Raw genomic sequence first — 13,216 nt, 5'->3', positions numbered from 1 at the left:
GTAATTTGTTTTTTATTGTTGCTATGAAGCCAAGTTTTATGTGTTTGTTGAATCAATCAAACTTTGCAGTAGCCGCCCCAAAGCTTTGGAAAACCTCCCCCTCTGTAGACAAGTTTATATCAAAGCTGAGGACCAACGCATTTTCTAAGGCCTGTCATTGTTATTGTTATTTGACTTATTTAATTGTATTGTTGAGCACTTTGGTCAACTCTGGTTGTTTTTTAAGCGTCCTTTATAGATACATATGATTTTATTTGATTTGATTTGCTGGACTTCACAGACACTCAAGACGGAGGCACAGAAACCCAACTGCCAGCTAGTGTTTTGGAGGTGTAATTGCAGAGCAACACAGGCTTATGCTCTGTGTAGAGCCTACGTACAACTATAAATCAGCCTTAACTGAGTGAATTAAGGGTTTATTTCAACCATACCAGAGTTGTGACTGTTTAAACAGTGTAAAGATGAATCAAGGTGGCTTTTGTGAGTTTTAGTTTGCTTCTGTCGACTTTGAATGAAGTGTGTTTTATAATAATACAATTACTGTTTATCTAAATGGAGTCTGGTGGGTGTGACGATGGCAATTTGGGGGCGGTTTTGGCTTAAACAAAAAGGATCTCACTTCTCAACAAAAAGGTTTATCTCTGTAGGGATCCTTTCCATAATGTTGTCAGACACTTAGAACAACAATCTGAGTCTGTCAGTGGCAGAAACAAACACCTTTAGTGGACGTAAAGTGATGCTGCAGTCTCCTCAATACTGGACCAGTTTCAGAAATTGTCTCCATTTGTCACTTAGGCACAAAAACATGGGAAAATAGTGTCCAGGTTAAAAAACACCAAAGTTACCCTTTAAAAATTTGATAAATAATTTCTTATGCCTCCTGGTGAATCTGAGTGTAACATTACTCCTGTATTGTCACTGTCATGCACACACAGCCGTAATGAAGCTGAACTGACTACCGTGTGTGACTGCGTTTCATTAGGTGTCACTGGTGGGTGGCTGATCACAGGACAGGAAGGCAGGCTGTTGTTGTTGGAGATGATGTTTAAATGGTAAATTACTCATTGTCTGTTAGCGAGAAAGTGGCAAAGAAAAGCTTTGGTCATGCACAGTCGTGGTTTTAGCGATTGAGTATGTGCAAATATTTGACAGAAGGTGCATTCAAGCAGATGTAAAATGGGCGACTAAGTGACAGAAAAAAATGCATTATTCACATCATCCACCCTCGTCAGGCTCGCTTTGGGTCCTTGAAAGACTTCATCACATTATTTTAGACATGTGGAAACACTGCAGCCCCTTTGAGACGGGACACCCAGGGCATGAATGTCGAGTTAACGGTAAATAAATATCAACAGAAGGGAGAGCCTCATGGATATTTTAGTACTGCGCAACTGTAACTGCAAGCCATCTGAAATGTGTTTGTACATTATTGATAGCAATGCACATAATTTCAAAAGCATCATGTGGTACATAAGGAGACAAATACCAGAAGCAACAACATCAAAAGTTCCACTGTCATATTTGAGTACAAGTTAACCAATGAACATTTTGGATGCTCGATAGGCTGCCACATGCGATGGCCTTTTTTTTTTTTAAAAAAAAAAAGAAAGAAAGAAAAATACATCCTGTATATTGAGTGTTACTACTGAAACATATAATTTTCATTTTTGAAATGAAACATTTCTACAATCCTTTGTTTTCCCCATGTTTCACTAATCAAACAGATCATTTTCGTTCCATGAATTATGCATTTGGCCTCAAGCTAAGGCATCCCAGCTGTGTCTGGGGCTTTGGTCCTGCTTCTCAGAGCTCATATCCCATTTTTCCTTAGGTCTTGTTTCCCTGCCGCTTGCTTGTTTTCATCATCTGCATCTGATGCAGTAAGTCTCAGCTGGCTTACTGTGTAACATAGAATACCATCGGCGTAACAGGGAAGACACATCAATATTCAGTAAGCTCAAAGCACGAGGTTGGGCCGGTGTAAAAATGTCCAAACCGGTTTGATTTAAAGCTAGAACGGTGGACCGGACCAGTATATCAAATTTATCTGGTGTTGCACTTGACTTGGCAGCCACTTCCGCGTTGAACATAATGACACTGCGTTCTTACAGCTATCAGATCAGAATCAGATAAAAACGCACTTACGTCATGTAAACAAACAACACAGGATATCAGCTGTGCACTCAAGATCACTGCAGACGTAGCCACTTAAAAGATGGGTGAGTTGCTATCTTCCTATGTTTGTAACGAAGTAACCGGGTAACACACCTTTTGTACTGTAATATTTACTGAACATGACTTACAATATAGACGGTTTTGCTTTTTGTAGTAAATAAGAACTTATCATTTAGACAATTCCTTAACTTAGCTGAATTAGCAGTTCCTCCTCCATTGTGGTGCTTTCAAGGCAAGTCAGACAAAAGTTCAGCTCAAATGTTGAGATTGCAACAATCAACACAAATTCAGCTAGTCACTGTCAGTACATTTACATGCACACAGTAGTCGAGCTAAGCTCATAGCATGTCTCCTCATCTTGTCTGAGTATACATGCAGAAGAGAAAAGAAAATCGAATTTCTGACCAAGTACGTCTGACTCCGCCTCGATAGGCTACGCTGTGTCCTTTTTGATGTAGTGCGTTTTGAACTAGTTCCGGTTGACCTGAAAATGGAACTAATGACGAATGAAGATGGCGGCGCATGAATGTAGTTTCCTCGTCCGTCTGGAAGTGCATCTTCTGCTTCTCAGTCGCTATGGTGTTTGTTTGTTTTTCTGGGAGTTACTGCGCTGCTATATGATCCACTGCTGCTACGTCATCTCCTTCTTCTTCTTCTGGGTGAAAGTCCGCGAAAGAAAAAGTGGTGCATGAACAGAACGCAGAGTCCGACTCCAGTTGGACTAAGTGGATACATGCAGCAATAGTTCCATTTTCGATCAAATTATCTAGGTGTTAGTCAAGCTACGGATATTCCAATTTCAGTCAGACTTAAGGTGTGAACACACCAAACCGACATCAAAGAACTAGCGGTGACGAAAGCCTCACGTCGCCTCATGTCGCCCTGTGTCAGTTGCATTTGAACACACTACGCAGACTACATCCGACGGCCAAGTAGCATGTACGTTCTGCGCCTGCGTGAGAGAGTGGTACATCCTGCCAGCCGAGGGGTTTCCTATCTGTGCAGCCCAGCACCGCAGCACCTCTATTACATCCAGACGGTCCCGGTGTTTCCTCCACAGGTTCCACTTCACTCAGCTGCCCGATAAACCCGCGGCTTCTTCCTACTTTAACCTGAATAACAAACCAGGGCTCGGTGCTCCGGTTGGATCCAAATAGAGAGCCGGGGCTAGCTCAGAGACTAGCGGAGGCTAACTGGCTGTGCTTCCCTCCGCTAGCCACTCCCAGCTAGCTCCAGTTTGTTATTCAGGTTAAAGTGGGAAGAAGCAGCGGGTGAAGTTGAGCCTGCGGAGGAAGCACCGGTTAGCCCTGGTTTCACTACAGGCAGATTCACTCACTACAGGGGCGAGGAAATAAACCTGAACAGCCAATCAGAGTGATCTCTCTCACCGACAAGCTCCTCCGCCGGTTCAACATGCACCATCGGCCGAAAAGCCGCCTACGGCGACGCCGAAGAGCCGACGATGCGGGACACACTGCAAAAACTAGGGTGACAGACACTCACTGACGGCCCGACTTTGGTCGATGGCCGACCGTCGGCTTGGTGTGTCAGGACCTTAAGCTGTTTACATACATTTAAAAGTCCGATCTCAGTCGGACTAAGCCAATAATTCGATTTTCTCAAGCTGTATGTAAACGTACTGAGTGAATTCTGCATTTTAGATTCTAATTATGTGGGAAACACCGAATGCTCTGAATAATATGCTCTGAATCCCAGACAGCATCACAACTATTTTTGCAATTTTCACTTGCCCCTGCAATGTCACTGCAAAAAACCAGCTTTGAACATTGAACATTCATTGCAATTTGTTCGAAAAAGCTGCTGTGAAATCAGGCATTTCAGTGCAGTTTTAGTTCTCTTGAGAGACCAACTCTACCATATCTCGTCTCATCACCCTGAAAATTACATTAACTTTTTAGTGAACAAACACAACATGTGCCGCTTACCCCCCTCCCACCTCTAATGAAATTTGATCTCCTTCGAATTTGCAGTGCTCGGCTCTCAGCCTGTCAGACACTAGTGGCTTTGTCAGTGCGTTTATAAACTTAACATTATGTTAATAACCTTGGCATTGTTTATTACTATTAGATACAAGCTGGATTTTGCTGACATAGGCTACGTTTTAATACACCGGAACGTCTCATTATGACAAATGCCGGTTCAGCTCACACAAAATCAAATCAGTTTAAACTCATACACCAGACCAAATTGGCAAAACCAGAAATTGACTCAATTCTCCTCGAAGCCTTACTGTGTTTGTCACAAATGATTGTCTGATCTGCTGGTAAATACAGGTATGATTCATTTTTAAATTACCTTGATGTATTCAACGTGATAAAACATACGTACAATGTAAGTTTGACAAATGTGCAAGCAAAAGTGCAGACTAAAAACTCCTCTAGAGTGACTTCAAGGTTGCATTCACTGCAATGTAACAACAAGATGTTTTCTATTTAGCAAATAGTTTGGATTGCATCAGTGGACAGCAGGATAAATGTTCTCTTTGCAAAATCTTTTGTCACCTTGAGAAAAACACTCTTATCAAACGCAGTGTTACATCGTTATCGTTCAGTCGTCCTCTGTGCTGTCAGTCTGTGAATACAAAAAGAGTACAATCCTCACATCAGTCATCACGCCCTCCCCCCAGAGTCTTGCTCCTGAAAGTCCCAGGGGCAAACGTCAGCCACCTTCGCCCCGCTGATGACTGCAGGTTTGTAACTAGTACTCAAAGAGCTCTCTTTCTTCTTCTCTGGTGATTTTTTAGTCTGAGCAAAGCTGGTGTGTGAGGGCTCCATCTCCCGGGAGAAAACCTCTGCCCTCCTTGTCTCCATCACCTCTGGGTCTCTGGTGGAGCTCCTTCGCCGCTCAGAAACCGAACCGCTGCACTCCGAAGACTGGCTGACGCGTCTCCTCTCTGACGCCGGCTTGCTGGAGGAGCTCCGCCTCTCTTTGCTTTTCTCCCTCGCTTTCTCCTTCTCGGCTTTGTGGTTGGACGAGCAGGAGCCTTTCCGTTTCTTCTTGTGTGTGGTGGGGCTGTTGCACGACTTCTCCTGCTTAGGCGAAGGTGGGCTGTTGTAATCCCACGGGCAGATCTCCACCATCAGGGAGGGAGGCTGCAGAAGGCTGCCCGTGGACTTGGAGTGGTCTGAGTGGAGCCCCTTGGGTTTCCCATCAGTGGGCGTGACACTTTTCTTACGCCTGATCCTGTCTGGGGAGATGGAATCTGAATCTCCTCCCAGCATGGGCTGCTCATCAAACTCCCAGGGACAGACGTCTGGCTTGAGAGGGAGGGGTGACCTGGGTGGCCGAGATTTCCGTGTCTCCCTGGCGTCTTCTCTTTCTCCTCCTTTGTCTTTGGAGCGGCGTCTGTTGGAAGGGGACTGCCCTGCTTTCTGCCTCTGCTGGGACCGGCTGCCTTTGCTGATTCCAGAGCTGCTGCTGCCTCTCCGGCCTGTGGTGGTTTCTCCAGGAGCAATGGAAACATGTTTCTGGGTCTTTGCTTCAGAGGGAGTCTGAGGTTCTTCCATCTCCCAGGGACAAACCTCAGACACGTCATAAAGGTTTCTGCCAGTCTCGGAGCAAATGGACGGCTGGCTGCCACTCACCTGTAAAATCAAACAATAAAATATGAGGCCAGCAAGTCAACTGCTGTGTTAAAGCTACAGTCGGCAGCTTTTTAAGCAAATATGACAAAGAGTAAGTTTGTATGACTGTCACTATATCCCGACAGTTGTACATGAGGCAGATAATGTATAAAAGAAAGACATGCTCCTCTGCTTCCTCACAGTGTGCCTAATGGCTTCCACAAGGATTACGCAAACAACCAATCAGACCTGAAGAGTCTCTGATGCAGCTGTCAATCATGTCAATCATGTGAACTGTGGCCAAACTGTCAAACTAGCCAGCACTGATCAAGTATAAATCAAGATTCTGTTCCTGCATTGCATTAATGACAGTATTTACAGCTTGTTTCGCTGTTGTCCAGTGACCAAAAAAATCAGCCAGGCCAAAAACTCGAAGGTGAGACGTTCCGACAGCTCAGGCACACGAGGAAGTCTTAATGGGATGCTTATGGGAGTCCCTTTTAAATTATCACCATCAGCTCTAGTCTAAAATCTGGGCAGTATCATTATACACCCCTTGTCTTCACTAACTTCAATCTCTCATCCTCGTCCTGACTAATAAGATGTTTTACTCTGTGTATGAGAGTCTCCATCCACTGAGATGGAACTGTAACAGTTCCAGAAAAAGCTATTAACTGGAGCTTTAGTTAAGATTTTAATTAAGAACTAGTATTTCAAATGTAAGCTCACACCAGAGAAGAAAGCCATAATTCTTAAGCACAACCATCACTACTAAACTACATAATATAAATTACAAGAACATTAAAGAAAGTACTGCTACAATAAAGTTTATAAATATAAAAGTTATAATAAGGTTAAAATGGTACTTTTATAATGAAGTTAAAGTACCGTTATAGTACAGTAAATTGAAATAAAGTAACACTAAAATAAAGTTAAATAAAGTGCTATGACAATAAAATTAAATAAAGTACTGTTAAAATAAAGTTAAATGGAATTATAATTAAATTAACTAAAGAAGTGTTATAATAAAGTTACACAAAGTACTACTATAATAAAGCTAAATGAAGTAGTGTTATAAAAATGTTACATAAAGTGCTATTAAAATAAAGTTAAAGTACTGTTACAATAAAATTAAACAAAGTACTGTTAAAAAGTAGTGTTACAAAAGTTCAAATCAAATAATGTTGCAATAATGGTAAAGTATTGTTACATTAAAGTTAAGAAATAGTGTAAGAATAAAGTTACACACAGTATTGTTATAATTTTGTTAAATAAAGTAGTGCTACAACAAAGTTAAATAGTGTTAAAATAAAGTTAAATAAAGTAGTGTTACGATAAAGTTAAACAAAGAAGTGCTATAATAAAGTTAAAGTACTGCAAAGTAAGCTACTGTTAAAATAAAGATAAATAACTGTTATAAAGAGTTATACAAAGTACTTTTATGTAAGAAGCTATTATTATCACACCTTCCTCCCAGTATCTGATATTATTGTTGTGATGCTTTTGAACTACCTTTAGTGAGGGTGAACCTTTAGAAGTATTTTTATACGCCCTCTTTTAAGTGTTGACATGCCTTTGTAAGTACGTCATGAAGGGTGATCCCCTGTGAGCCCATAAAGTTTTTCTGCCTTTGAGTTTTAGGCTAAACTTTATTCTTACTGTCATGTCCTTATATTAGTCACATGTGTTAAACTCTTTGTGGATATTCAAACTTTATGTCTGCTGTTAGGTGGCCGTCTGCCCACACTATTATATATGTATTTTTTCCAGTCTTTTTTGTCATATTTCCCTTAAATTATATTGCATATTTTTCACTTTTGGACCCTTAATGCCCAGGTTTGTCACAGAATATATTAATTCTTATTTTATTTCACTTATGTTTTCTTTCTTTTTATTTAGGATTAACCCTCTTTTTTGTTACTGGATGTGTCAGTCACTCATAGTAATATTTACCTAATTTTTATTTCTTTCAAGTGTTTTGTTTTCACGTGGGTTATACCAATGTATCATGTTACCTGTGTTACTTGATCTCTGATTTAATTTTTATATTGCTCACCTGTACCCATTGCATTTTATACCCTGATGAAGACTTTGTAGTTCAAACGTGTTGGTTTATCCATGAATCAAAAAAGACTTTTTAACTACTGCCTTGGATACATTTTTGGACTGCTGGCCTATATGATGGAGTTTTACACTAAGTAAGCTGGCCATGTTATGTGACTATTTCCTCCATCCTTGGGGCATTAAATGTCCATTAAAAGATCCATTAAACATTAGAATTTATTCACTGTGAGCAGAATACAAACTAACAGCTCTCAACTTCAGATATTAATAATATTTGCAAGTTGCACTGGTGCTCCATGGTTGCAAAATGTGACTAAATTGTTAGTGGAGAGTTAAATCTTTGTGAAACATGAGAATTTATTTATTGTGAGCAGAAAACAAACTAATGGCTCTCTAGTTTAGACATCAATTAATAATATTTGCAAGTTGCACTGGTGCTCCATGGTTACAAAATGTGATTGTCACAGTCTGGAGCCCTGCAGGTACATAACACACGCCTTGCCTGCTCACACACTATCCCCCAGGAGAGGGTGGTCTGGATAGGTGGTGGAGTGTGTGTGATGTTTCATGTTTGTGAATCTTTTTTTCTTTGTGTGTCTGTGAGAGGGAGATATCCATAAAAATCAAAGCATGTCTCATGCTGGTGGCTCAGAAGAAATGTATCTTGATGTAAGCAATGTAGTCACTTTATACATCCAACATGGAATAAGCTGTGATATATTGAGTATAATCAATGTATCGCCCACCCCTAGTCTGGACTAATTAATCAAACTACTAAAGTTAATGAACGTGTTAATGCATTCATCATTTGAAATGTAAATATGTAAAAGCGTACCTGTTGTTTCATGATCCCCATCTTCATGGGTGTCTTTGAGTACTCCACTGACTGGCTGATGATCATCTTGGGGTAATGCTCAGGTGTCTCATCCACCTCAGACAGCATCCTCTCCTCCTGTCCCTTCACACCCTTCTTACTGGCGTCCTCCACGCTCTGCGTCTTGTTGGTCAGCCCTGGCATCTTCTCCTTGGCACTCGCAATCACACTCAGAGACTTCTGCATGATGGAGGTCCGCAGGTGGACGGGTTTCTTCTCGTGCGTTAAATTGTGAGCGCTGGCTGATTTCCAGAACAGCGGGACAGACTCGGTGGACTCAGCTGGTTCAAGTCTCGGTGGGGTCGCAGCTGGCTCCAGCTGCTTCTTAGTATGCTTCCGGCCAATCAGGGAACCCAGAAGAGATCCTTCCCCTCCACTGCCAACAGGAGTTGTTTTGTCTCCTGCAGTCGAGCCAGTTTGGCTCTTGGTCTCCTCGTCCTGGTCACAAACGTGGTCATAGCTGAGAGACTTCTTCAAGCCCATGACTTTGTTCTTCAGGGAATCATCCCGAGGTTTGCCTGAAGAAAGATTAAAGCAACAAGATTACATCAAAGTGTAATACTTTAACTGATGCAACTTATTTTCCTGTCATATTATAATTACATATAATTTACAAGTTATTCACTTTTAGACACATTAGCTGTGTGACTCTGAGGATGGCAATTTCAGCCCATCAGTCATTCTGGCACGTCGGTTCAGACTGAAATATCTCAACAACTATTGGATGGACTGTCATAAAATTTTGGGCTGACATTTATAGTCACTAAGCTTTAAGTGTTCAGTATTTTGCTTTATGGCCAAATATCTGCAAAACCATTTCCACCAGCTTTAGGTGTACTTTGCGTTTAGTGCTAATTAGCAAATGTGAGCATGCTAGCAAGACAAACAACACTATGTGTACCATGGTTAACAAACCTGCAAAATAAGTTATGTAAATGTAATGTTAGTGTTCAAAACCAACGACTATAGGTGGCTGTAGACTGGATCACCGTGACGTCAAGCTAACAACAACAACAATCACTTTCAGGTAGACAAATAGCAAGGGTTTTGAATTGCGGAGATATGGGAAATTGGCAGACTTGACTATTTCTGTTTTCATTTTTTAGCCTGACTAAAGTTTAAAGATATATAGTTAAACACCAATAGTCGGACCTATCTGACGTTTCTGATTTCCAACAGCGTTGTGCAGCGTTTACACTACACGCTGTTTTTTTTGTAACTCACCACAGTTTGTACAGGTATTTTAAGGCCAAACAGGATCTTTTGCTAACTATAAACAAGTGGTTTTTGTGCCTAAAAATAACTACATGTGGGTTGAAATTTTAAGTTTCAACAAATTTACTGCATAATAATGCACAACTGTAATGTATCAGGGATTTGCAGAAATGTACAATGCCAACATTTATTGTGGCGACTGGGTTGCCCAACTAGAGCTCTGATTCTCTGCCCGAGCCCGACTGGGCTGTAATTTTTCATTATTCCCCTGAGCTTGAATTGGGTCAGATTCTCGCCAATTTACCCGTGTTTTTTTTCTGAAGGTGTAAGTTCTTGTGTGTAAATGGCAGGGATTTTTATGGATTGAATTAAAAGGGGGACTGCAGCTGAGAAATGCAAAGTGATGGAAGTTGCACTAGATGCACTGGGGAGTGTCACTTTGTCAAACCTGTTGTGCACGAGATGACATACTATTAAAATAAGGAACAGAAGATGGAGAAGTGGTGCAAGAAAAGATGACAGGTGTCTCTTGATTGCACATTGGTGTGATTGAGAGCATGAATGGTTGTCTGTCTCTGTGTGTCAACCCTGTGATAGTCTGGCAATCTGTCCAGGGTGTACCCCGACTCTCGCCCAGTGTCAGCTGGGATAGGCTCCAGCTTGGACAGAAACTGGACAGAGATGGTTCATGCAGGGTCAAGCTTGAGTTTTTGGGCCCAATCAGAATGCCGTAAGTCATCTAACAAGTCAGCAATCTGTTTTTAAAAATACTGTGTTTCAAAACGGAAACTCAGTGATAAATGATCTTAATGTTCATGCTGCTGCTGTCACTCTGATCAGATAAAGTGAGTAGAATCACGATTTTACCATGGTGGCTCGGTTCAAAAGGGTTTCTCCTCAAGGTGCTGCGGTTGCTGCCGTGTTCGCTGCCGTCCTCACGGCTGCACTGCCGGTGTATGTGCATGGTCTCTGGGATCTCTGTTATCCGTTTCATCAAGGAGCGTCCCAGACCTTTCTTGGAGTTGCGCTTCTTTTGGAGGTGAGGGTTGTTGGCGAGCATCTTCTTGCGTTTGTAGACTTCCAGCTGGGCGTACAGCTTTTTCAACTCATCCTAAAAGAGGACAGAAACTGTAAATGTGCTGCAGCATTTGAATAACCTGAACCTACTTGCCGTGATTCTAAATGCTACTTTACCCGTATGTCCTCAGGGTCCAAGCTGTGCTCGCTCCAGGCGGAGGTAATGCTGCTGTTGAGGTAAGAGCCAGACCTCCCCATGTCCAGCTCCTCCTCATAGGCCTCGGTGGCAATGTCATCCCTGGCCTGAGTCCCTTTGGACAGGAACTAAGACAGATGGAGAGCAAAGGTTACAGAATGGCATCACCGCGCCTGCTGGAAGGGTGAGAAAAAGATGTAAAATTGGAAATGTAGTTTCTCAAACAGTATTACTATGGCCAATAGGACGCCTGTGATTAGATTTATTATATGACAGAATAAATATGTTGGCTAAAGGGGTCACTGGAGGTGGGCTGGAGGTCAAAAACCTTTTCCTGCAGCAAAATATTTACTGATATATATCTTAAGTAGTGAAAAAGTTACTTTCCTGACCATGATAAGAGTTTTTAAACTTAAAGAAATGACTGCCATAAGAAAAAGCATTTGCAGAACATGGACAGTCTAGGAGATTTATATTTTTCTATATTATTGATTGCTGCATTGAATAATTACCACCTAATGTATGTTTAATTCCAATGTCAAGTGTCCTTCATTCACCATCTGTTGACTGTTGGAGCAAACAAGGTCAAACCCAGCAGTATAAACAGGTATAATGTTTTCATCTCTTCCTTAAAGGATCTGAAATCACTGGTAAAAGCTGAGTTAATACATTCAAATATATGCTATTCTCACATTAATGTTTCTTGCGATTGTTTCGACTGTTACCCAAACTGTGTAAAACAAATTTAAATTTATGCAGCTCAGTTTTCGCCGACACTAATCTCCTCCTTGGAGAGAAACAAAAGGTGAGTTGAGGTTGTATTAATACAATAACACATTAAACTGAGAAGTGATTTTGACTTTTCATGGCCATATTATTTAGCTTTGCTTAAATAACAAATGTGAGAACACAGAGAAAGCAAATATTTAGCCCAGATTCAGGAACAGACGCTGTGTGAGATTAACATCCTCCCATTGTGCTTAATTATCCCAGTGTACTCGACTGACTCGCACTTCTGAGGTGCCTAATTAAGAAAGAATGAAGGAACGGAGAGCGCTGATGGTGTATTGCATTTCTCTCACAGCAGGAGAATTAAATGTTTTCCATCAGACTTGAGAGATTGCACATAAAGATACCCGCGGGAGCGCTTAGCTAAATTACAGTAACCACTAACCCAGTTTGAACGAGTTTAAGGTAATGGTAGCAAATGTGCCTGTGTGCATCTGTGTGTGTTCTACATCGCTAATATCAAATGAACGTAAGATGATTAATGGACCTCTCTCTGCACAGGCTACAGTACAGCAGTGGCCATTATGAAAGTCTCTCTGTACTCAGGGTAACCTCCATGAATCTCAATCGCCAGAGTAAATGTTGACATTGTAAGCCTCTGCAAACCACAGATATGTTTCCTTTATATGTTATTGTGCAGTGAATACACTGAAACTTTACGTTTGGTTATGGTTTAGGAAAAGATCATGTTTTGACTTAAAATATCCACTTTTGGTGGCACAATCGCGGCAAGAAATGTGGAAAATCTTTGTAAAAAACAATCACTTTTCATTGTACTGTCCCAGCAAGAAACACAGCAATGTCTAGGTAAAAAACAGCTTCTTGTTGAGGTACTATCCCGGCAGGACAGGCAGCAATCTCTAGGTAAAAAAAAAAAGAGTTTCATGGTACTATCAAGGCAAGAGACACAGTAGAGCTTGGTAAAAAACAACCACCTATTATGGCACTGTTCCGGCTGAAAAAACAGCAATGTCTGGGTAAAAAATAACCAATTTTCATGGCACTATACCAGCAAGAAATGCAGCAATGTCTCAGTTAGAAAACAATCACTCGTCGTGGCACTATTCCGGCAGGAAAAGCAGTGACGTCTTGGTAAAAAAACCCCAATATCCATGGCACTATACCAGCTGGAAATATAGTGATGTCTCAGTAAAAAACAATCGCATTTCATGGCACTATCCTGGCAGAAAACGCAGCAATGTCTCGGTAAACACAACCGCTTTTAATGGCACTATCCCGGCAGGAAACGTGGCAGTGTGTCAGTAAAAGCTTGCTGCTTTTTGAGGCACTATCCAGGCAGGA

At 41.4% G+C, this 13,216-nt stretch overlaps 1 protein-coding gene across 1 annotated transcript in view; it reads right to left on the bottom strand.

Annotated features, from left to right (window-relative positions):
• Window positions 1-4,700: 4,700 nt before the first annotated feature.
• The window catches only part of LOC125901564 (probable G-protein coupled receptor 158), a 136,262-nt gene continuing 127,746 nt past the window's right edge, over window positions 4,701-13,216 (bottom strand). The window contains exons 10-13 of the mRNA XM_049597251.1: window positions 11,107-11,253; window positions 10,780-11,023; window positions 8,659-9,215; window positions 4,701-5,780 (exon numbers count right to left, since the gene is read on the bottom strand). Coding sequence (XP_049453208.1) covers window positions 4,806-5,780; window positions 8,659-9,215; window positions 10,780-11,023; window positions 11,107-11,253 — 1,923 coding nt within the window. The 3' untranslated portion in view covers window positions 4,701-4,805. The remainder of the gene's footprint in view (window positions 5,781-8,658; window positions 9,216-10,779; window positions 11,024-11,106; window positions 11,254-13,216) is intronic.

Source organism: Epinephelus fuscoguttatus, linkage group LG15 (genome assembly GCF_011397635.1).
Source record: "Epinephelus fuscoguttatus linkage group LG15, E.fuscoguttatus.final_Chr_v1".
NCBI lineage: Eukaryota > Metazoa > Chordata > Actinopteri > Perciformes > Serranidae > Epinephelus > Epinephelus fuscoguttatus.
Note: the sequence above shows the minus strand (reverse complement) of the source record. Positions and strands in the feature narration are given on the sequence as shown.